The sequence below is a fragment of the Musa acuminata genome, chromosome BXJ3-4 (genome assembly GCF_036884655.1).
Source record: "Musa acuminata AAA Group cultivar baxijiao chromosome BXJ3-4, Cavendish_Baxijiao_AAA, whole genome shotgun sequence".
Classification (NCBI taxonomy): Eukaryota; Viridiplantae; Streptophyta; class Magnoliopsida; order Zingiberales; family Musaceae; genus Musa; species Musa acuminata.
The window spans coordinates 4,538,928-4,563,092 of NC_088352.1; the positions used below are offsets into that span (position 1 = coordinate 4,538,928).

At 35.0% G+C, this 24,165-nt stretch overlaps 3 protein-coding genes across 5 annotated transcripts; all 3 read right to left on the reverse strand.

Moving 5' to 3' along the window:
• Positions 1 to 404: 404 nt before the first annotated feature.
• On the reverse strand, positions 405 to 3,199 carry LOC135636043 (diphthamide biosynthesis protein 3-like). The gene is made up of 2 exons (XM_065147574.1): positions 2,826 to 3,199; positions 405 to 662 (listed from the first exon to the last, which is right to left on the reverse strand). Exon 1 carries the CDS (start codon positions 3,079 to 3,081, stop codon positions 2,827 to 2,829), a length of 255 nt encoding a protein of 84 aa, XP_065003646.1. The 5' UTR covers positions 3,082 to 3,199; the 3' UTR covers positions 405 to 662; position 2,826.
• A 1,329-nt stretch (positions 3,200 to 4,528) lies between these two features.
• LOC103980713 (mediator of RNA polymerase II transcription subunit 8) lies at positions 4,529 to 18,765 on the reverse strand. 3 transcript variants are annotated; one of them, XM_065149668.1, is made up of 12 exons: positions 18,473 to 18,765; positions 17,874 to 17,998; positions 16,966 to 17,090; positions 16,677 to 16,860; positions 16,439 to 16,546; positions 16,177 to 16,241; positions 14,742 to 15,008; positions 12,266 to 12,322; positions 11,961 to 12,164; positions 11,235 to 11,288; positions 9,418 to 9,478; positions 4,529 to 5,044 (listed from the first exon to the last, which is right to left on the reverse strand). In XM_065149668.1, the coding sequence occupies exons 1-12, from the start codon at positions 18,691 to 18,693 to the stop codon at positions 4,869 to 4,871; spliced, it is 1,647 nt and encodes a 548-aa protein (XP_065005740.1). In that variant the 5' UTR covers positions 18,694 to 18,765; the 3' UTR covers positions 4,529 to 4,868. The 3 variants fall into 3 exon arrangements, with proteins under 3 accessions (XP_065005740.1, XP_065005739.1, XP_065005741.1); XM_065149667.1 differs by having other exon boundaries at positions 16,177 to 16,244; XM_065149669.1 differs by lacking the exon at positions 4,529 to 5,044 and adding an exon at positions 8,614 to 8,781 and having other exon boundaries at positions 16,177 to 16,244.
• Positions 18,766 to 21,049: 2,284 nt separating this feature from the next.
• LOC103980714 (large ribosomal subunit protein uL30y) lies at positions 21,050 to 22,640 on the reverse strand. The gene is made up of 7 exons (XM_009397189.3): positions 22,534 to 22,640; positions 22,259 to 22,448; positions 22,088 to 22,185; positions 21,921 to 21,978; positions 21,769 to 21,848; positions 21,561 to 21,663; positions 21,050 to 21,467 (listed from the first exon to the last, which is right to left on the reverse strand). Exons 2-7 carry the CDS (start codon positions 22,436 to 22,438, stop codon positions 21,252 to 21,254), a joined length of 735 nt encoding a protein of 244 aa, XP_009395464.1. The 5' UTR covers positions 22,439 to 22,448; positions 22,534 to 22,640; the 3' UTR covers positions 21,050 to 21,251.
• Positions 22,641 to 24,165: the final 1,525 nt, after the last annotated feature.

The following is a 24,165-nucleotide window of genomic DNA, read 5'->3' on the forward strand; positions in this document are numbered from 1 at the left end:
AATAAAAATAATATTTTATTAAATATATGATAAGAAATGCTAATTTAACATACAAAATGAGATACATGTGTTCCATATAACAAGAATAAATACAAAGATGATGTTCTACAAATGACAAAACAAATAATTAAAATTGTACGACATTCCTGTGCATTATATCATTGCCTATCACTTAACATGTCACCTTGAATTACTAAAAAGATGATGAATAATAAATTTAAATCACAATATCCACCTCTAAGGGAATAAAAACTCGAAAAGATATTATCCACCAATTTCACCGGAAATCAGATTATTTGGCAGCTGAATCTGTTCAGATTGACATACTGACTCATTTATTCCTAAAATTGACAGCATGGCTACTAGATTTCAACCACAAAAGAAAAAAAATATGAACATATCAATAAGCCAAAATCTACAAATGGATACTCTACCAATAATTCATATCGTCTCATAGTTTAATCAAATTTAGTGTCGAATAACTTTTCCCTTGTACAGAAGCTTATCATTGTCCAAGATGCCAAACACGAAGAAGGGACCTACATAAGATGAAAAACCAAAAAAAACTCTCTGAAGACTTTGAAAGGCTTCATTCAGAAACTTGATCCCCGAGTTGAAAAACAATGACCCATCATTCCATCACCATGAACATCTAATAGTCCCTGCAAAAATATAATTTGGGTCAGAGCTGAAATCTTGACTAGCTAAGGTGATATAGAACAAAAAAGAACTAGTGAATAATTTAGCACACTGCAGTACACAGTTTTTTTTTTTGGTGGGGGGGGGGGGGGGGCGGGGATGGGTGGGTGTTCACCCAAACAAGTCTTTATAACATGTAACTCCATTTTCATAGGCCTTAGTCTTTAGATTGATATAATTCCTTGTTGGAGGTTCTTCCAACGTCTAAAGACACAAATTTGCTCCTCGGTTGCTAACTAGCCTTTGGGTTACATAAAACTGAATGGCATTCACAAGATTGGTCCAGTTTCAACATTTTGGGTCACATTCCACAATGGTCTTAAAAACACTCATGAGAAGGACAAGGAGCCCAGATTGAGATTTCATGGGAGTAAGAAGGATCTCCGATTAGGAGAAAAGGCTATAAATAAGTGATTATATTAGGGTAAAAAGGCTACAATGACCTAATTCCTTCAAAATTACCAATGAATATTAGTTGATTCATCTATTTCTTTATTCTTCCTTCTTCCATCCTTCTACAACCCGCAAGGATGACTAGTATCTGGATTTGAAAGCAGTCCAAAGTTGCTCTTTATCAATATAATAGATATGCATTATATCCAAATGAGATACTTCTCCTTAAACCATGTTTTCCTTTCATTAATTAGGATGATATGCTTATGGTTGTCCATATAATTGCAAGTGCTCCGAGTTGGGAGGAAATGTTCGACCAAATCCAGTGGGAGGGAATTTTGATCTATTCTGTAGATAACCCGGCGGTTACTGTTCAACCTGCAAAATGATACTTGCCTGAAAAACCATATAAACCACCAACAAACACAAACCAACAGGTAAGCACCAGAAAAAGATGGTCAGTCTCTTTCCTGTAAGCAACCTCTAGTAATTGCTTATAAACATAAGATAGTGGATCTTGGTCGTACACTAATCATGAAAAGAACTTCTTTCCTATTTCATTTCACTTTTAGTCATTGTCATGTACAGCCTCTTCCCTCTAAGCAACCTCTAGTAGATAAAGCAAAAGATATACAACAAGGTCCTAAATAACGATCTCTTGAATCAAGACTAGTCAGTATCAATGACTTATCTTGAATGTTGCAGATATTTCCCTTCATTTTTTTTCATTTGATTGCTGCAGATATGTTAAGTCTATAAATCAATAATATCACTAAAAAATATATATATCCTTCAAATCAATTCAAGAATATTATCTTCTTAGTCAAAGACAAGAACAAATCATATATTTGATTTGAAACAATTATAATTCTTTATTTTTTATTTTTTTCCTTCTCTTCTTGTACTTGAGCCTTGGATTCAGATGAATCAATAAATTGATTTCTTTTCACCACAAGATCACATTTGTTTTTCACATCGCATGATTCCATCATCTATGTGCGGAGGTGCAAACCATCATTTTGGGAGTTTGCTCCCTAAGCCAGAGTGTTATCCCTTTATTTTTTAAATTATAATTCGATTATTATTTTCTTTCCTATCTTTCTATTCTCTCTATTAAAAAAAAAAATCCATTGTTGCTAGTCCTACACATCACTTGTTATTAACAATCCTGTTATTCCCTTCCAAGCAAACGAAATAAATATGGTTGGTCTCCACTCCATCAAGGCCTCATAATACCCAATTGCATATCAAATGAGTACCTATTTTAGTTCCATGACTGTTCTATTATATGTGACCTTCTGAATATAAAACCCGATGATAAACTTAATATTGCATAGAATAATTGAGCTACTAGTTATCCTCCCAAGAGTTGCAAATCATCACATGCAAATAGCTTCTTTTTATTTTTCGTTTTGTTTTTGTTTTTGGTTTTTTTGGGCATGTTCGTATTCTGACAAAGAAAACAAAAACAATAATTAAACTTCCTCCTTATAAAAAAAAAGTTAATGGCATGTATGAAACAAAACAGAACAACAGACAGTCAGTCTTATCCTACTTATAGTGAGGCCCAACCAATAAATTCCACTAAAATTTTTGTTCATTTACCATGAAAACAGGAAAAGGAAAGATTGGTCTGCCCTATTGGTTCTCTACCTTCCGACTTTCTAATGTCTAATGCCCAAAAACAACAAAACTTGGACGATGGAAACGAACAAAGAGATAAAAGCCCTAACCTCAAGCGACAGCGACAGGCGAGGGCTGGACGGGGGTCTTCTTGTTGTTGGGGTCGGGTGGGTCCGCGGCGAAGTCCTCGGGGTTGTAGACGACGGTGATGAATAAAGAGCAGCTAGGGCACCGGGCGATCTCCTCGCCGAGGCGGAGGTCCTCCTTGGTGATCTGAAACACGTCGCCGCAGGGGCAGGGGTAGGTGAAGGCCTGCAGCTCCTCGCTCCACTCCATGTCCTCGATCTCCACATCGTCGTACGACATCTCGAATTCGATCTCCAATCCCCTCGCTCGCTCGAAGAATCCCTCCGTCGACGGAGACGAGAGGACAGGGCTTGCGTTATATATGCGTTCGGCGAGGCGGCGGTTAAGAGGCCGACGATAATGGACAGTTCAGATTGGTTTCGGAGTGGTGATGATCATAAAACGATGGCTATTGGATCGGGTTATCAACATTTGACCGAACCCGAGTTTGACCGTACCATTGACTCAACCTCGTTTTTCGTCGAGCGCGCAATTGATTTGTTGTTGACTATTTAAAGTCTGTTGACTCTCTCTCTCTCTCTCTCTCTCTCTCTCTCTCTCTCTCTCTCTCTATATATATATATATATATATATATATATATATTCAATGTACTCATTTGATTATATTAAACATGTATTTATTATTTTTAAACACTTATTTTTTATGATTATTCCAATATATTTATAATTTTTAAATTTTTTTGATATACATGAAAATATTGTTTGTGAATTTAAATAGAAGTGCATAGCATGGTCGAAAAAAGTATTGCAACAAATTGCTATTTACTTGAAATGGTTAATAAAGCTTTTTATTATTTATCATGGACTTGGGATTAATATTAGGCTATCATCAATATCAAATTATGGGGCAGATTAATGGTGAAATTAGTACGCCATATAAAAAAGATGATTTAATAAAGATTGAAAAGATCATAATAATGTAAGCCTTACAACATAGAAGTAATAACTATTGGTTCTCGTTATATATTATTTGTTTGACAATGCAACCCATATTTATCTCCATAAATCTAATAAGCACATAAAAGCATTACTAACGCATGATTTTGTTCACATTTTCATTAATGTAATAAGATTTAGGAATGATACTACTCTTCAATCCATATCAGATGTCTTGCCCCCATATCAATGGCCTATGGCAAGCACTAACAGATTCCGTGATCATTCAAAGAACACATTCTTATGCTATGGGAATATATACAAGCTAAGTAATAAGATTTAGGAATGATACTACTCTTCAATCCATATCAGATGTCTTGCCCCCATATCAATGGCCTATGGCAAGCACTAACAGATTCCGTGATCATTCAAAGAACACATTCTTATGCTATGGGAATATATACAAGCTAAGTCACTTGCATTCCCAATGAAAAGAAGAGAGACCACACAAACTTAACCAAAATTCCAACGAAATCCATTGTGAATGCATAGAAAAGAGATGATAAAACTTCCAAGTAATAAAACCAAACCCATTGCCAAGGGCTCATTGGTAAGTTCACCCTTTTGGTAATGCGATAATTCATGAACTATCCATCTGATAAAATTACAAACAGAAGCCATGTAAAAGTCATAAAATGGAAGATAAGGTCAGCCAGTGCAGTTTAGAGTGCCTCACACCTATCCAAAACAAGAGCAGCCTGATCATCTCAGACACAGTGAAAAACTACAGTTCATGAATAATGATGCTGCTCAGTTCCACTGAAAGTTCAAATATTACAAACTAATTGTTCCATTTTGGTTAAATCCCATAAAACCATGAAAAGGATCATTGTCTGTCTGATGTCGTGAGAGAGACTATAGCAGAGCACAAAGAAACACCATCCATCTCTTCCCATGGTGTAGAACTGACAATTTATCTCGAAGAAAACAGATGCATCAAATGAATTATTAAAACTCAGTTTACCTGCTTGGCAATTTTCTAGTTTCATTGCTGATGATCATAGTGATAGCTTTCTTTTTTGCTAGCCACTGCACTACAAGGGAGCCTCTGGGACTGTCTGGTCCATCAACTACTGTTGATTCTGCTGTCTCTGCTGTGGAAAGCTGGGATTCTGCGTCGTACTTGGAAGGTTTACCATGCCAGGTTGCAGGTTCTGGGTATTGGATGCGATATTTCCGAACCCACCTTGTTGTTGCTGTTGAATCGCCACCATACTAGCAGGATTTGAGGCACCCATGCCAAACACTGCAACAACAAGAAATCAAGCCTTTTGTTGGTCAGACTGAAAGAAAAATTCATCATTATTCAGGTAAGTGATGAATAAGACATGCAAAAGAATGGTTTTAAGAATTCATTGTTTCTCTCAGCAAGCATCGCTTCAGGTAGTAGGTGCATTTTAGCATGTATTGCTTCAGAACCAGACGTAAAATCTTGAACTAGGCTCATTGGGTCAACCAAGATGACCTGGACATAAACCATTTATGACATGTCGGGTTCATGGGACAGGTCTGGTTCGGGATACCTTTCCTTAATGGTATAACTCAACCCAAACCTACCCAATAGGTTCCTTTTCTCCTTTTTTGCTTACAAAAAAAACTGCCTTGATCCATCAACCCAAACCAACCCTATATGTTTGGTCAAGAAACCTTATCCAGCTGATGGATCAGGTTTAATTTGTATCAGCACACTGTTCTTGCCATCACGTATCAACATTCAACCAAAATCAAATGCATCAAAGTTGTCTTTTCATTCTTGACATATCATGAACCACACAAAAGGAAAATAATTACTCCACACTTCCAATAAATCAGTACCATTACCATATTAGCACAAAAATGTACCAATCAACATCAAAAGCAACATGCAACTCCATCAATTGCTTCTTTCATTTTGTCAAGCTATAAGGAAAAAAAAGGAGCACACAGTTACATACTAATTTTTACTGTGGCAGTTAAAATAGAACACTTTAAGGGGTTGACTACATGCTTGACATGTGAATTATTGCATCCCCTATACGTTCTCACAGGGAAATCAAAATTCATATATTACTTCCAGAACAGGGTCAACAAAATATGACATTGACACAGTGGTATAAATAGAACTTTTGTGGCACGTGCTCTCTTTAGTCTGTTCACTCACTATTTTGTTGGAAATTTAATTGTAATATAAATGTGGCAACAACTCATTTACTTCACTTCAGATTCCAAAAAAATAATAGTCAAATTTGTTATCATCAGTCACTTTCCACACATTTCTTCAAATACTGCTCACATAGTCTTTAGAGGTTATTAATGCAAAAGTGCCACATTTGCAATAGTCAAACTTCTGATGTCTGAATCACCATGATGCTTGAACAATAAATGAAAATAAACCATGCAGAAAGCCAAGTGCAGTGAGCTTACTTGGCAGTACAACTCATATGGGGCCGAACCAGGCAAAATTGCCCAGTTTGGATCCCTGTTGATTATCAGATGATAAACACCAACCTGTACCAACTACTACAATTGATATTTTGAACTTTGGTTTTACTACTCCATAGTTTCCTCATAGTATATTTGATTTTTCCAAATGTCTTACACATTCCTCAACTTTTCATGAATCTTATTTATGTTAGTCAACTGTCTCTGGCTATACTGACATATCCGTGTCATGTTCTTGCTTAGCGCAAGATTCTGTATTTCGTAAGTTGGGGACTTGTATCAGATGAAGAATCGTCATTTCCCAACTACGGCATCCACTTCTCCTTCTGCACCTTCTATTTGTCATGTCATAATTATCTTCTTCAAGATTGTGGCATTATAAATGAAGTTTCATTTTCTAGTTATTTGTAATATTTGCTTAGATGTGGTGTTTTAAGTGAAGGGTTATTTTCCTATTTGTTTAATTGTAATGTCTGCAGGTTGAAAAAGCACTTGGCCCTACCTTTTACATTTAATCAAACTTGATCTTTGTCGCCTTTAGATTTAATGAATTCTGATGCATTGAGTCTTTTTCCGCTTTCTTCTTAAGGTAGTTTTCCTATTATGTATGCAGTATGCTTCTTTGACAATTATTCCAACATGAAATTATGTGACCCAGTCCTACCAGGAGGCTATCATGCATCCAGATTGGCAGGCTGCCATGGAGGATCTTCGAGCTATGCAGCAGACAGTAATTGGGATCAAAAATGTCGATATTAGTTACAAAAATAGACCATTTTGATGGCACAATAACATCAGGCTTGTCACTTGTGGTTTTAAAAAAAATACAGTACAGACCGCGTGAAGAGATATGCACATGACATCGGTTCAGGCTTCAAGCGATGAACGTTATTGTTGCGGTTTCTAGTTGGCTCCTGACCAGTTAGACATGAAAACTGATTTTCTTCATGGCAGTTCGTCTGACGAGGTCTACACCCGGTCTTTCATGTTTTTCCTGTCTTGTTTGTCACCTCAATCATGCCATTTACGAATTAAGCAGGCCCTGCATGCTTGGTTTGACATTTTGGCATTCTCTTCAAATCAGCTTTACTTTAAAATGTCATGAATATGCTCTTTTCATGTGGCATTCTCCTAATGCCACTATTAAATTTCTTTATGTGCAAACTATTGACTAGAAATGTTACCTCTATGATTGATTTTCCGAAGGACCATCTCCAGCATCAATATGAGATAAGGATACTTAGTCTCTCAGCAGTGCACCTATGATTTAAGCAGTGAAGACTGCATATCTAACGATTGTATTGCTGATACACCCATAGAGCTTCATTTGAAGCTTCATCCAGATGGCCGATCCACTTTTTAAACCTACATGATTTTATCAGCTTGTTGGTGTTTTTGTTTTGTTTACTATTTCTAGGCATAATGTTGCACATGCTATGGACGTTGCCTACCAGTTTGTAAGTGTCCCTCATTATGTTCATTATTCTGAAGTTCTGTGCATTCTTTGTAATCTTCAGTGAACTATAGTTCAATCTCTTTTATACCCATTCTACATCAGCATTGGAGCTTTGGCTTTTGCATGATCTTATTCCCTTGTATCCTGGAAAAGCAAGTACCCATAAAACTGCTAATGTGTTTGATATTAAAATATCTTTCTCTGCTCCTCCTACTTTGTATTGTGATAACCAGAGTACTAATTTGTTTGCAGCCAATCTATTTTTTTATGGACACACAGAAGACAATGAGACTGATTGTAATTTAGTCCATCATTTTCACCCTTATGCTATTTCACTTCCCGATCTCTCTTCTATTAAGCATATTATATATCTCTCTACAAGGACACACAACAAAAAACTTCGTCGATGTTGTTGGCAAACTCTTGCTGGCTGAGCCACGAGTTTGAGAACGTGTTACTATGCTTGTATATAATGTATATTAAACACAGTGTGATATGTATAGGCTTAAAATCTGAGGGTTGCCCATTGGAGCATATAGGTGCATTTGCTAATAACACTGAATGCAATATAATATTTTCTCATTTTCTCCTCAGTCAGATCTATCGATTTCACACTATTGTTAATTATTGTTATATTGCATTTTTCTGCATCTTTTATATAGAATGTTTCTGGTCCTACATGCAATGAGTTAATGAATGAAGTATAACTTGTAAATGATAAAAAATTAAATCATTATCATTCTTGCATAATAACAATTAAATCAAGTTTAAGGTCTGTCTTTCACAGTTCATGCTCCCGAAGGAGCTCACAATGCTCTCCTCTCCAGTCAAGAAAATCAGCAGTTAACAAGCATTAAAGCTAAGCTAATATCTATATAGTGCATAATTAAACCTGAAAACAAATTTTCAACACCATAAAATTGTATCAAGTAGTATCAGTCCAAATATATTTCCAGATCTGTATAATAAATCAATATGGTGAATTCAACCAGTATTATAACATCCAGATATCTTAACACATTCCAAAGTATCAAACTTGCCCATATTAAACTGCATTCCCTTTATCTGATGCTACCCTTTCTTTTCACATTTGTTTTAATGTTTTCCTGCCAAAAGAAGAAAACAAAACAAAACAAAACATAATTGATCGATTTCAATTAGTTACTCTATTATCTGTCAACTTTATCCTTGATCAGTGTAATGCTTCTTAGTCATTTGTTAATTGTATCCTTGAATCATGTAATTACCAAACTAAATCTACCTAAAATCTTATTCAAGCTTGAATCAATCATATACCCGCTTTGTATACATATCCATCATTACAAATATGGTAACAAAATTTAGTATATGTTTCATACTCATTAGCATTTGAATTCATAGACTACAGTGGATAAAGATGTGATTTCTTCATAGTATAATTTATATCAACTCTATTTTCACTCTACTTTGCACGAACTGTGCAATGATGTTATGTAAACTTTAACCGAAGAAACAATCTTTCAGACGACAATTCACATAATTTACATTAAATAAAGAAAAATGTAGGTGAATTTTATGCTAAATTGCTCTAATGATGTGAACTAAGACAGCTAATAAATATTCTGCAATGATATTTCGTTTAACATTTTCCAGTAATTCTTGAACAATACAAATTCTGTTAAAAGAATCAAACCTAAAAATAAACAGTGCTTTCATCATCATCTACATAAAAGTTTAACCAAAGACAAGAATCTAATACGTACTCTGATCATTCAAAATCTGGGATGGGTGATTTCTTTGGGGATGCCCACCAGTTAAACCAAACTAAGAAGATAATAAAAAGGGTTGTTAAAAAATACTGAACATAAAACATGGTTAGCTTATAAATAACATCAACTTGAACACAGCGACCAAATCATTAAACATCAATTATAATAAGCAAGCAAGGCTGGAATAACAGTATAATTTAATGCATGTATAAATCATGAGGACCAAGACAAGACTATTGACTACTATAGCATCTAAAAGACAACTGAATTACAGAAGGACCAAATACAGTACATTTAACAGGTAGCTACTAAATGTCCTGCCTTATCCCTCTCTCTAATTGCACTATGTTCATTTATCTTTTGTGTTATATTCCAAGGAAGACCACATTATTTGTTGAAATCAAAAGGATTCAGGGAAAGCAACAAATAAATAAAGTACACCAAACATAATAGATAAACACAAAATGAAGATTAATCCTCATAAGAAAAGCATCAGAGCAACATTCTTATTTTGCCAGTTACCATAATTAGCAATCCAAGCCCAATTGTGGTATGAAATAAACTGTATGATTAGTTTGTTGAATCAGGATCAGCGTTACAATTAGGTTATGTAAATTGCATGACTGCATCTGTCAAAAATTTTACCAAAATTGTCCACAAACCAAATCTGCTTGCTGTCCCAAACCCAGTTATAAACAATCATCCATCTATAACTTTGTTTTATAATTTGTCCTGGTCATTATTCACTTAAAATTTTCAAGCAATAGGAGGCAAGGTCGGCAGGGATACTCAGTGTTGGTATGGCTATGGACTGCGGTAATTCCACAACTTGCAAAACTAACATGAAGAACAATATGACAATATGTCAAATATTGGCAACCCAGAACTCTATATGAGAAGCATCATTATACTCTCTTAACTTCTGTAAATTACCACCAATAGTGAAACATATCATCCAAAAGTCTGATGCAGTTCATTACCAATGTTGCCTCCCAGTCCTCCAATTTAACAGTCATGAACAAAAAAGTATATATAACTGAAACTGTTCTTGTCATACTGTAAGCGCTCAAATTACTACATGCATATTAGGGACCAAACAAAGGAAACAAAGAATCTAAAGGGTAGAGGTGTAGCTTTAAAAGAAAATTGGTAGTGCAAAAAAGTGCAAAAGGTGATCACTATTAAAAGCATGGTTTGCAGTACCGGTCCATACCGCCCGGTACGGGCGGTACGTACCGGTCTGACAGGCTTCCGGTACGCGGACCGCCTGTTCCGCTACAGTGCTCGGCACGCCTAAATATACCGCTCGGTACACCTGGGTGTACCGAGCGGTATACCGTACCGTACCAGTACCGAGCCCAGGTCGAAACTTCGGTACGGTACGGTATTGCGAACCTTGATTAAAAGGTCATTCTTTAAATATTGGCAAAATTATAAAACTAAGTAAAATTGCAAAAAGATAAAAAAACTGCAAAAAAAACTATTATCACATATGATAATTTTTATAATAAGCTCAGTACTAAGGATGAGGAAAAAAATATTTTTCAAATCGCTAAGGCTATAAAAAAGTAGGAATTAAGGTTTGATTAGATGCATAAAGGATGAAGATCAAAATATACTTGTTAATGTTATGGAGATCAAGGAAATTTGTTTAGTAACTCTAGAGATAAACAATAAAGGTAGGTTTAGTAACCATAAATTTGTTTATAAAACTTAAGCAAATATATTAAAGAAGTTAAAATCATATAAAAGGATATCAAAAGCATTCCCCAAAAAAATTCTGAAATAGCATAGCTGTGCATAAGAAGTACCTGCATTCGGGGCAAAAGTGATTGAGATTGCATTGAAGCTGACATGTTTGTGATCTGAAACAAAGAAAACAAGCATATGATTCCAGCAAAGTAAAATATAAAAGAGCTCTTAGTCTTTGTTTACAGCATTCTAGTACTTACTGAAATACTTTAAGATTTTTGAACTAATATTTCAGAAATAGCTTTCAGCTTTTACACGTGGTAAACCCCCACACCCCACACCACCACCCCCAACCCCCACCCCAAAAAAACAGTTATTTGTTACATCTTTAATATAGAAACAAATACAAATAGAGAGACAAATACATCTTATATGGAAGTTTGTCTTAGTATTCTGGAAGATACATTATACAGCAAAAGAATTATGAAGATTGACTTCACTAAAACAATAACTTAGCATGACAAATGGTTATTAACATTCCTCATGTAAATAAGAAAATTAAAGCAAATCAAAGAATGATGGGTCATTATTCATCAAGACAGCTGAATGCTCTTTGGGAAGCAGTCATTTTCCATTTACAAAATCTTGATACCACCATCATCTGTATAACTACTGTCAAAATTATCAGAGAAATAGGATGCATGGTAAATTAAGCATAAAAAATTAGTATATTGAATGCTTATGGAAGGTGATTAGAGATCATATTAACCCTCCCAAATAGAAGGAAAAAAAATCAAAGCAATATGTTCTGTTGCTATCTAGAATTAAAAAAGAAAAAAACCAACCATTTGAGAGTTTGGTGATGTCTGTGCAGCATTGTACAAGGCACTGTTTGCTCCAGAGAACTGATTTAAGTGGCTCCTCAGATTTACTTGGTTAATCTGATTTTGTGTCATATTATGCTGCATGTGTGCAGCTTGCAGTTGACGATTCTGAAATTGCTGCTGCAACATTGGCTGAGAATATGACATTTGATGCTGTCCAGGTATCTAGAGAAGAGATACTTTTGCATCATAATATCGTTATGAACTCACAGATACCAACATTAGTAACACATACTTATAAAAAAAATGACTGCTATGGGAAGTACCTGTTGAAACTTTTGCTGTGTTTGTCCTGGTAAATCATGAAGTTGGGAAATTGTGCCCTGCAAGAACATATGGTAATCAATTAAGCAGCATTGGTGGTTAGGAACCTCGGAATATCAGTACCAAATAAAAAGACCTATAAATTTCATAGGAATATTTGGCTCTCTAAAGATCTCATTCGATAGAAATCTCAGTGATGACAAAAGATTCATATAGCCAGCCACAAATGGTTGAGACTTTTCAGATTTTTATTATTGTTGTTGTATAAATTTCACAAAAACAAAGAGAATTATTTCATAAGATTACATTAATTTAAATGTTAATAGCAATTAAAAGATGAAAAATGGTTAAAAGTATCAATACTGGAAAATTTTGAAGTGAAAAATGAAACTAAGCTATCAAATTTTGGCCATTTATTACCTCAATTAAGCCAATTGCACCTTTTCAAGCCAACTTATAGTTTATAGCTTACACAACAATAATAATAACATATCGTATGTTCCACCTTCCAATTCTTTAAGGTCCATAATATGGATCCTTGCCCACCATTTAGCCTTGTACAAAGCACAATTCCAGATTTTGATCCAAGACCCATACTGGCCGCTGATTGAACAGGTACAGGTTTGGTAGATACGAACATATGGACATGTGGTATGCTGGCATACCAATCGGCAAAGATCAAACAGAAAGAGGGAGGGAACATGGCAGGAGGAGGGAGAGAGAGGAGGAGGAGGAGGAGGAGGGAACGAGGAAGAGGAGAAGGAGAAGGATGAGGGAGGAGGAAAAGCGAGGACGCAGGGAAGGCAAACGAGGAGGTAGCACAAGAGAAGTGAAGAACGAGGCAAACAAAGAGAGGCAGCAACACAATGGGACAGTAATGGAGGTGGCAAAGCGGTGATGCCATTGGGCGGAAATAGCGAGGCGATGGAGTGGTGGCAGAGACATGACAGAGAGGAGAAGAGACAGAGGTGCCAAGAGTGACAAGAGATAGAAAGGAAGAGAAAAGCATGAGTGGAAAAAAAAGATTAAAATAGAACAGACAACTATCATAAGAAAAATTATTTTGTTTGTAAAAGGGATATGGTTATAGATCGGTAATCCTAGTTTTAATCATTGATATTGATCAGTAACCCCGATTTAGTTGAGTTACTATGCAGGAATCTCTATTTCAAACCAGACTCATTGAAATCACAATAATCACATTACATTTTATGGTTGGACCAGCAGATACTAATCAGTATGGACCAGTCCAATCAATTTTGAAATTGTTGGTTCTAGAGGATAACATTAGTCAAACTCAAATCAATCAAATAATTTTTATGGTTCTAATAAATTTTTATAAGGACCTCCAATGCCTCTCCACATGCTAGTTGATGCACCTCATCTAACTAGAATATTTATACACCTACTCAGAATATAATTGTAAGGTTCCAAATACCAGTCACACTAGCAAATACGACCAATATGTACTGGTCTAATCAAGCATCAATATCAAAATATATAAACCAATAATGGCACATATACAATTTATTTTTTATCTATTTTATTCAGTAATACCATATAGTAAAAATCAATATATTGTCCAATATACCAGTATCCATACTATTTCGATAAGTTACTAAAACTAGCAAAGAATTAGATTTTAAAACATCAATTGTACCATCTTAAATCATTTTCCATCATTTTCTCCTCGATAAAAGCTATACTTAATTGCTCTATAATGAATTATTTATATGTCATCCAGTACTAGTAACACCACACATTCATGTTCTTTGTACAATGTTGTTTCCTAGCTGTACCCAACATTCAATGATGCTCCTCTCCACTTTAACTATCCTGCTTTTAAGGATCAATCTCTTCTAAATTTTCTACTTCTAGGAAATTTTGATCTATTAATTTATATAATACTCTCCAATCTACTCTAGGTATTATTAAAGTTAAGCTTCAAATATTTGATCTTGATCCTATTCTAATGTTATCTCCACAGGTCAGGTTTAGAATTAATCAAGGAGAGAACTAAGAAGAGGAAGAGGCAGCAAGGAGAAGAAGGCGAAGGAGGGTTATCACCCAATAGCTATTGAATTGACTGCAAACTACCCAAAAAGGGGCGGTCCACATGCCATCATGCCCAGACCTACAAATGCTGCCCAATATGAACCCATTAAGGTAAAATAAAACCTTACTTTCAAGTTACATTTAAGTCATAAATGCCATTTAATATCATAAAACTTGACCAAATATATGAAGATCTATGAAACAAAATTATCCATTTGATATATGTTCATGTTCAAAGCAAATTCTAACTTATGGTTGCAATATCACCTACAAAAGACTATCATTTTCTTTTCAAAATAGGCATAATCAACTTCTTTTTAACAAACTAAAATCTTAAAAAACAAAATAGCGATGCAGACCTTAAGGAACTAACTAGACAGCAAGCCATCAAAACTTATAAGTGAAGAGGAACTAGTAATTAACCTGACCCAGTACCCCTGTACTTGAAGATTGTCTCAACTGCTGTTGTACCAGAAGTTGTTGCTGATGTTGAGGTAACTGCATCACTTTCTGCCTCTGTTGCTGCTGCTGCTGCTGCTGCACCTGTTGCTGTGGTGATGGTGTATTTGTTATGTTTGTACTGGATCGAGGTGAATTAACATATGGCATAGGAGGTGTTGATGCATTATCGAATGAAGCAGCACTGGACGGCGAGGGAACAGATCTTGCAATTAACTGCCCTCCAGGATTCTGCACCAGCTCAGATAACATATGATATGATTCTACATAAAAAAATAATTATGCTAGAAAATTCAAAATAGAACAATGAATATAATAAATGAATAAGTTATTCTTACCACGGCTTACCTTATCGATCCGTACCGGTGTATCGACCAGCTATTGGTATGATATATACTAAGCCATACCAATATACTAACATATGGTACGGTGAGACATACTGATGTACTAGTATGTACCGCCTGTACTGACCTCCTGTCGGACCAATATGTACAGCTCATACCAAGCGGTAAGTTGTGGTACGACAAACCTTAATTCTTATATGGATAATGCTCAACCTCAAAACTCTTTGTTACATATGAAGAATACTAGAGTTATTAGAGTTATTACTCCCATATTTTTAAAATCCTAGTCAACCATTGTCTACTAAATAACTAATTGATTCTACATAAAATCCTGAAAAGTTGTACTAATGAAAGACCAGTTGAAGCCAAGGAATGGAATGCGATCTTAGAAACTACTAATTGTTAGCCAACTTGGAAGAGGAAGGCAACTGGTACATAAAAAGTAGAGGTGATCCAAGTCACGAGCAAAATTTTTTGTTAGGTCTAGGTTTTTATTTCTAGTTTTCTACTTTTTTTGAATAATAATTTCCTTTTTTAATTGCAAAATTAGCAAAGTTCTAAAGTTCTGTTTGAATTAAGTATATATATATATATATATATATATATATATATAGAAAGAGTTTACCTATTAGGACTAGTGTCTAGAGACTTCTAGAGTTCTTTTTAAGTAGGATTTTATTGGATGCCAAGATTTTCAGAAAAGGAAAAACATCTTCGATAAGACTTTATACTTTATAGCATACTATACTAGGGGCTAAATTTGTTTAACCTTTTTTTCTTTTCTGTTGGCAAAGGGAAGGGGTGTCATTTGATGAATACATGACCTATATGCAAAATACTGTGTATTCAAAAGTGTCAACACGCAAAATAAATGACATTAAAGTCCTAAATAACCAAGTAATTATTACACAAAAAGAGAAGCAACCAATTAAAAGAAAAAAGTAAAAATATTGGCATATGCCTATGCTTCCAGAAAACCTATATTACACAAATTCAAAAACATTGAATTGTAGCAGAACTAAAGAGACAATTTTTGCAAGTTTTTAGAGTAAGACCTGCAGTATTCCTTGAGTGTTTACATTATTGGATGAAAATGGAGGGGTGTTTTTGGTGTAAGAACCTGCTAAGAAGAAATGAATAGTACCAGTAAGTCTGCATTAGCAATACATATTTGTAAACTATAATTCATATATAAAAAGCACACATTTCTAAGGCCACTCATTAAAATGGAGTTCAGCATTTATCCCTGAATGCATGTTACATGTCCTGATCAAGAATTCAAATTAAGCTGGAAATGGCAATCGTGATGCTAAATACCAGAACTATCACCAAAAGTCTGTGCACCATCACCAACTGTGAGCACATCCACTAAATGACTAGGAAGGGAAGCTGGAAGCTGCCTCTGATCCACTGGAATCCGTAACCCTACATACCTATTTTATATCAGGTACATCTAAAATTCCAATCGATAGATATTTTATAATAGCTTTTGATATCATTTAACTCCAGTTAAAAGATCTCTTGGCAAAGGGATGATTATACTCAAAAGGAGCACCTTCACCAAAATTCACTGCTGCTCTAAGTAAATTCTCTTGTTCCTGAATCTTTGCAGCTTGAACCTTATCCAAGGTTGGAACAAGTGTTGATCCCTGACGTGAACCTAGTCCATAGGCTTTACGACAGTCAGATATGACTTTCTCTGCAGCTTCACAAGCTGCTCCAATCATGTCAATTCTAGCCTGTTAAATTCCAGCAAGAGATTGTCTAGACAAAGGCAAAGGATATACATATTGATTTGAATAATACGGAAATCATAAATTGCTCTAGATTGAACTTTAGATTACCTTTAACTTCTCAATTTGCATGTGTACAGGGAGACCAGATATCCCATATAATAACTGCTCCCTCTTTGTGTTATCCTCTGCTTCCATCTCCGGTAACAACTTTGATGACAACATCACAGGCAGTACTGAGACAGTTTGTTATAGATCATGTCATTGGAGGGTTCAGCAAAAGCAGGTTTATTACACGAAATGAGAAAAATTCTAAGACCAAAAAATACGCAAGAGAAGCAATTAGACAAAAGGGTATATGTTAAGTTCATCTCTTACAGGATTGACTCCCATGAGCTGCTAAAGAAAAAGCTTTAGGCCATCGACTTACAAGTCTCCTGGGTTACATTTGTTAACCTATAGTTTGTGCAAAAATGTATTTCACTACTTGGCCATCTCAACCAACACATTGAAACCAGATATGCTTTATTGATTAACAATTTTCTACCTCTCATGATCTATGTTATTTCTTGTACCTGCTCAAACCATCTTGATAAGTTTTGTTGATTTTTGTTATTTGAACTGACTGAAATAAGAGTTTAGTTTTCACAAAGAAAATACATTGAACAAGGTGTTCTTTTAATTTGTTGCTTCAAATAACGGTAACAATTATACCAATATTAAAATCTAGCAGGTTTATATCACAAAAAAACAGCTCAATGTTCAACAACTCAATATTGTTCCCAACAACAAGAATTTCTGTTACTCATGAAACCCTGTCATACTTGGGAAAAGATAATCTTATGCATATAATAATGTGAGAGATGCCCCAATTATGGGAAAATGCCTAGCATAAAAAATCTAAGTAATCTATACAGTATATTGTTTATAGAACACTAATTTTTCAATCTTAAAACCTTGTCAAAGAAAGTTAAATATTTTGATACATATGACTAAAGTAGAAAAAGGCTTTGTCTTACTCGTTGCATTCTCAGCATTTACATTTCTTGGGTGGACAACAAATGCCTTGGATACATTCTTGATGTCTTCCACAATGTTGAAGAGCTCCATACTCACCATAGAAAATTGCCCAAGTGCATCTTGCCTGTAGCGTTTAATCACACTTATCAGTTAACAAATTCATTTAATGCTTGAGTAAAGATTCACTGGTGATAGTTTAAATAATATCTGCAATGACTGAAACGGTAATCAAACTATTCTAACATTATAACTGCAATTTAACATACTTGTGAAATTATATGTTCAGCTCCAAGTTTCCATTGGATGATCTAGAGAAAACCTACACTTGATCAGACAATGATGTGTTGCAACATTTCTTTGTTGTACACATGACCAGGTACTTAGCCTTTTAGATTGCCAATCAGTTCTCATAATACTATTCAGACAACAAACGCCAATATGAATTTGATGAGAAAGGAAAAAAATTCATTTCTTAGAGAGATTAACAAGTGATTAAGGGAATAAATTCATGAAAAATCGAAACCCTAGAAAGAGATCTTTCACACGAAGAAAGGAGAAGGTGAAGATGTCGGCTAATGGCAGAGAGAAGAATACATGCCATTTGGGGGTAGTGTTGGCGCGGGCGAAGGCATCGAAGTCCTCAAGGATGCGAGAGATGGCTTTGTACAGGCCAAGCGCACGGGTCTTGACCGACTCCAGGTTCAGTTGCTGCTGCACCACCTGATTCAGCCGCTCGACCTTCGGTGGAGCCACAGCCTCCGCCAGCTGCGGAGGATGCTGCCCTTGGGGGGCCGGCGGCGCTCCTGCGGCCGCCTCCATCGCTGCTGCTTTACCGACGAGAGGGAGAGGAATGAATTGTGTCCCTCGTTACGAAACAAGCAAAACAACATCGTTCGGGAAGCACTCAAAAGTAAGTAAAACAAAAAATATTTTTACGTATTTATCCTTCTTAAGTTGAAAATAATGTATTGTTCCTTATAAATTTTATATATAGCATACATATCCCTTCTTTAATATTCATAATGAACTAACATTAGAACGTATTTATATATTTTAATATAAATTTCAAGAAAAATATTTGATTGTAGAATGCTCTATTACATGTTTGATAAATAATAGATAAAATTATATATTAAATATTGATTGTTACAAGTGTTGCTCGGTAAAATTATATGTGAAATTTTTATCCTTTTTAATATTTTTAATATTTATTCGAAGGTAAAATTATATTTTTCTATTTAAATTTATAAGTATATATATAATTTTAGAAAAAATTTCATATGACCAAATATAAAATTAAAAATAATAATAATATAAATAAACATAAAATAATCTTTAAAAATAAATAAAATTTATGATTTTAGATAATATCATAAGGTATTTTAATAATTGCATTAACATCTAACAAATAGTAGTAAGATGCTACCCCAAAATAATATTAGTATTTGCAAAGTAGCATATGATTTGAAAAATATTTGTCATGCATCATCAGACCCATAATACATATTACAAATATATTTTTAATCATGATTATTATTAATAAAAAATAAATTTACGCATTATAGTAATGTTTACAGTATTGCATGATTGATAAATATCAATCAATATGTAATGATCAGAGCAAAATTATATTCCGTAATAGGAATTCTTTTGTAACAAGGGGATGACTTGATTACTAAAATTTTTTGGTTATAGGGATGAATTGATTCCGTAATAGGAGATTTCAAATGGTTTTTGTTTCAAAAATTGAGAGAGGAAATTCCTTTGCTTTAGCAATTAACGAAAATAAGATTTGATTGCAAGATAAAGATTTTGATTTAAGTATATAATCCCAAGATCTCGTAGCTCTTTTGTATGTTAATAAATAAGATGCTGGAGATAGATCAATCCTGTAATTTGCTCAGTATGGATAAATAGATGGATTTCTTGAGGAGATGGAAACGAGACTGCCCTTCACATGAAAGGACGTTATGATTTACTGTATTTTTTTGTGTCTAAGGGTAAGTGTATCTAATAATATTTGCTTTAATGATCTAAACGTTCCAGAGGTGTGTATCTGAATCAAGAACAATGCAGAGTAGAGAGATAAATACACTCATCCAGCAAATGACAAAACTCTATTAGCCAATGACTCGCAAACACTCTTTTGGCAAGTATCATCCAGCATATTTCATATACCAATTGTGAAGCCTGGATGTTCTAACACAAGGGACATGAAATTGGCAAACCAGTGCAGAGGATTGCAACCACAATAAAACAATTAACATATTTAACTAAAATCTGTATTGCATATGGATACTAAGCATCATTTTCTCAGGCACAGGCAACTGTTGGAACACTTGTACAACTCGCAGCCAAAAAAAATTAGTAGGCAACCCACCATCAGCTAGCTTCAAGGTCTAATTGGTGTCTACAGTCAACTCATAACCAAGATCAAGTTAAAATAGACATCTCAACTAAAATACAGAGTGCCATACTTTTAAGGAGCTATTGGTAGTAACAGTGTGTGTGCATAAACTTTTAGTCTGTTAAAAGAAGCACTGGGAAAGTCATCAAGTAACTCAGAAACCAGCATAATAAGAGAAGAATATGTAACAAGTTATCCTTTGATGGCTTGAACAAAAACATATTTGGAACAATCTAGTTGTGGAGCAGTTTACACTCGAAGCCTTGTATAAACCATGCAAACATCCCAAAGAGAATATATCATGTTTTTTTCACTTGCCTCTAGCTCAGAGACCTAAAACCCAGGAATGGCCGGTCGGCATCATCAGAAAAACATGCATCGAAACAGAATGCATAAATTAAGTCATAATTAACTCCACTTGTTAATTCTGTAGGAACTAAATATCTAGTTCAAACTTAAGTTTCCCACTAACATTTTCTTCCACATGAAAAGAAGAAAGCAAACACCATGACTGCATCGAGAGCAGTTTATTCAGGTACACTATGGGACATGACAAAGAAATCCATGTTTCAATTTATGCTATATTGTCATACTTTGTTATTTCTCATTATGATATTATGTCTCCTTTGGTAGCTAGCATCGAGGCTATGCACTCAAACCTACCAAAATAGGCCCACTTCAAGACTATAGCATCCCCATAAGAGAAGCCGGAACAATGCTAGTTATGTTGACAAATGACATCACTGAACTTCCCACAAATCCAAATCATAGCAACAGTAACCATGCAAATGATTGCAAATGTACAACAAAGAAATAGAACAACAAAAACATCAGTATACGGAACAAATCTAATGATTGATTCAAGCATCAAATCTGCAAAGCTTGGATGATACTCCAATGCTAGCTTAAAACTCAATTAAAATGTTTTCCGTTCTCTGATAATTTAAGACATTAGAGACAAACTCAGTCATCAGTTCATCCTTCTGATAAGCTCATTGATGTAATCCTCACGGTTTCCGGCATCTCCTCCCTCAACATAGTGCCTTCTCTTCTTCTTCAGTCCACCCAGTGGTGCCTTCAACTTGAATGGCCACAGAAAATTGTTTGCCTCCTTAAAGTGTGGGCCAACAGTCATAATTTCATGGACAAGATCCTCAATACAGATAATACCATATTTCCCCAAACCCTGAGATGCACCAGAATCATCATGTAAACTAGAAATAAAACAAAAGATAATAAGTAGTTCAAACATGCAACCAAGTTGCCTCTTCTAATATACCTGCTCGATGATTGAATTGTCTGTCAAAGGAATTCTTTGCTTGTTCAACTTTCCGTATCCCCTCTTATAAATCAACTCTCTAACACTCTTGAGATTAGGGTACCTGAAGAATACGTTAACTTTCAGAATAACATAATCTTTATTCCAAAACCACATTGACAATAATATAGTTGCTAACAAATCCAAAAGGGCAGATGATCTTCAGCACCCGTATGTCACGTAAGGTTCCACCCTTTGCAACATGTTCATCGTGGCCTTGTTAACTTTCAGAAATACACCATTGAATATCTGCCGCAAAATGCACATTAACAAAGGTACTAAAAAGGAAGTAATTTGCAGGAGAATACTGACAGTCTATACCTGTCTGAGTCGAAGGAGCTGCAAGATCTTTCGTGTCTTAGGGTGCATGGCGTTGATACTACATTTCATATACATCAATGATTATAAAGATACCATAGGAAATGGATTTAGTAACTGATGATGACCTAAGGATTCAAACAACAGAAGAGAATAAGAAGGTGTTATACCCTCGAATGCGGATGATGAACAGAAGCTTGGCCTCGGGGCTAACATAGAAGCCACCCTTCATCCTCGCCTCCCTCTTCAATCGGATCAGTTCCTTCTCCTAAAAATCGAATCTTTAGCATTTAAAGTACCACAAAACACACAAACAACGATCAACAGTTCCAAATGCGCACCTGCGAGTCATACTCCTTGGCGTACTGCTCAGCCCTGGCGAAGATTACCTTCCGATTCTCGCGCGCCTTCTTCTTCTTCGCGTCGGCCTCCTGCTTCTTCGCAAGCGCCCACTGCTCTTCCCTCTTCCGCTTCTTCAACACCGACTCGGGGATCACCGCTTTCGCTTCCTCCGTCGACATCTCGAAAACCCTAGATCAAAACCGGAAAACCTCGATGGTAATCGATCCGCAAACCATGCACAGATCTGGATGGACTGGGGAGGGTTTGGCATTACCCGTTCTTTTGGTCCTCTGTTGATCCGACGAAGGAATGGCGTGGGGCGAAGAAGGGGGGTTGGAGGTCGGCCACGGGCTTTTATAGGGGTCCTTGTTTGTTCTTGGCGTTAGGGTTTTGAAGCGAGAGGGGCCCTGAGCAGCTGAACCATCATCGGACGGTCGATGATGGTTCACAGAGGGAATGAGACGCCGTAGATCTCGGCCGCTCGTGGGTGATCTAACGGTGAAAACGCCCTCATTTTAAAATTAAATGTCTAATGAGAAATTAGAGTAATAATCACTTGTTTTTTCTGATATTATTCCATTAATTTAGACAGTGAATTGTGATCTGATGTTGTTTGTTATTTTAATCATTATAATTTAATATCTTGATTGGGTTTAGCTTTCCTCTCAAGAATGGTATCAATTGGATGCTATGATTTTGCGTCACATCTCATAAAGAGAGGTTTTGGGAGTTGGAAATGAATGATTAATTTCAAAACATGTTAATTTTTTATTAATCTTATAATATATACACATATATATATATATACATATATATATACATATATATATATATACATATATATATACATATATATATATATATACATAGATATATGTGTGTGTGTGGATGAATTATTGAAAAAAAAATTGTTTTTTGAATTTTCTCATAGAGTATTTTTATTTTAAAATTTTCGAAATAATATTTTTTAAATAAAATATTTGATAACGATGTCTTAAACTCGTTTATAAGATATTAAGAGTTTGAAGCTTCATTCGATATATTTCAACAAATATTAATAAATTTATCATATATATATATATATATATATATATATATATTGGCTTACCGTGGTGGGCAAATCATCTCCTTCTCATAAATTCGAAAGGAAAAGGATCCAAAATATGGTCAAACCGACCCATATCATCATGTCACTTGTATGAACAAGCAAGCTTAGAGTCAAATCAATTGTGACATAACCAATAAAAATGGATTTGGTTGGATAAGAGAGAAAGAGATGCGCATGAAGTCTTTACGATATCTTCCCAGAGCAAATCCTCATCTCTAAGCTAAAGTGAGTTATATCCTACAAGTAAATTCCTCACAAGGAATAGATGAGCTCATTGGTGATATCAAATTTCACCTTTATTCTTAAAGTAGGCATCTTTTTTTGTGTCTAGTACATATGGTATCAAATTAAAAGTCTTGGTGGATCCTTATGAACTAATCCATCATCACCATTACAAAATAGTAAACAATATAAAAGTTTGAAATCTAATCCAAAAAAAAATATTTCAATGGAAATTCAAGATGTATAAATTAAATAATTTCATGAGTATATTTAGTGTCTTTATATTGTATTATAATGATCCGATTCGATTTTTAAAAATTAAGGGTTAATTTATTTGATTCGAGAATTTTTTTTAATATATTAGAGTCCAATATATGTTGGGATATTTCTATTTTCCAGTAAATAGCTTTAGACAGAAAAAGTTTCTCGAATATATGCTCGATTCAATTGGAACATTGTCGGCTTAGCCATCTTCCATGATTCGTTAGCATCATCATCTTTCGGTGCTTTGGAACCGAAATCATATTTCATTTTCAAATCAGAATTATTCCAACATAAAAATGTGAATGTGATAGA

What these genes read in the sequence shown, in the direction of transcription:
- LOC135636043 (XM_065147574.1), bottom strand. Translation starts at nt 3,081, where the DNA reads ATGTCGTACGACGATGTGGAGATCGAGGACATGGAGTGGAGCGAGGAG.
- LOC103980713 (XM_065149667.1), bottom strand. Translation starts at nt 18,693, where the DNA reads ATGGAGGCGGCCGCAGGAGCGCCGCCGGCCCCCCAAGGGCAGCATCCT. An exon ending in GCCAACACTACCCCCAAATG is followed by an intron (nt 17,999 to 18,472) that starts GCATGTATTCTT and finishes TAAACGCTACAG; the next exon opens with GCAAGATGCACTTGGGCAAT. An exon ending in AGCAGTGAATTTTGGTGAAG is followed by an intron (nt 16,547 to 16,676) that starts GTGCTCCTTTTG and finishes ATAGGTATGTAG; the next exon opens with GGTTACGGATTCCAGTGGAT.
- LOC103980714 (XM_009397189.3), bottom strand. Translation starts at nt 22,438, where the DNA reads ATGTCGACGGAGGAAGCGAAAGCGGTGATCCCCGAGTCGGTGTTGAAG. An exon ending in CCAAGGAGTATGACTCGCAG is followed by an intron (nt 22,186 to 22,258) that starts GTGCGCATTTGG and finishes TTCGATTTTTAG; the next exon opens with GAGAAGGAACTGATCCGATT. An exon ending in TTCATCATCCGCATTCGAGG is followed by an intron (nt 21,979 to 22,087) that starts GTATAACACCTT and finishes TATGAAATGTAG; the next exon opens with TATCAACGCCATGCACCCTA.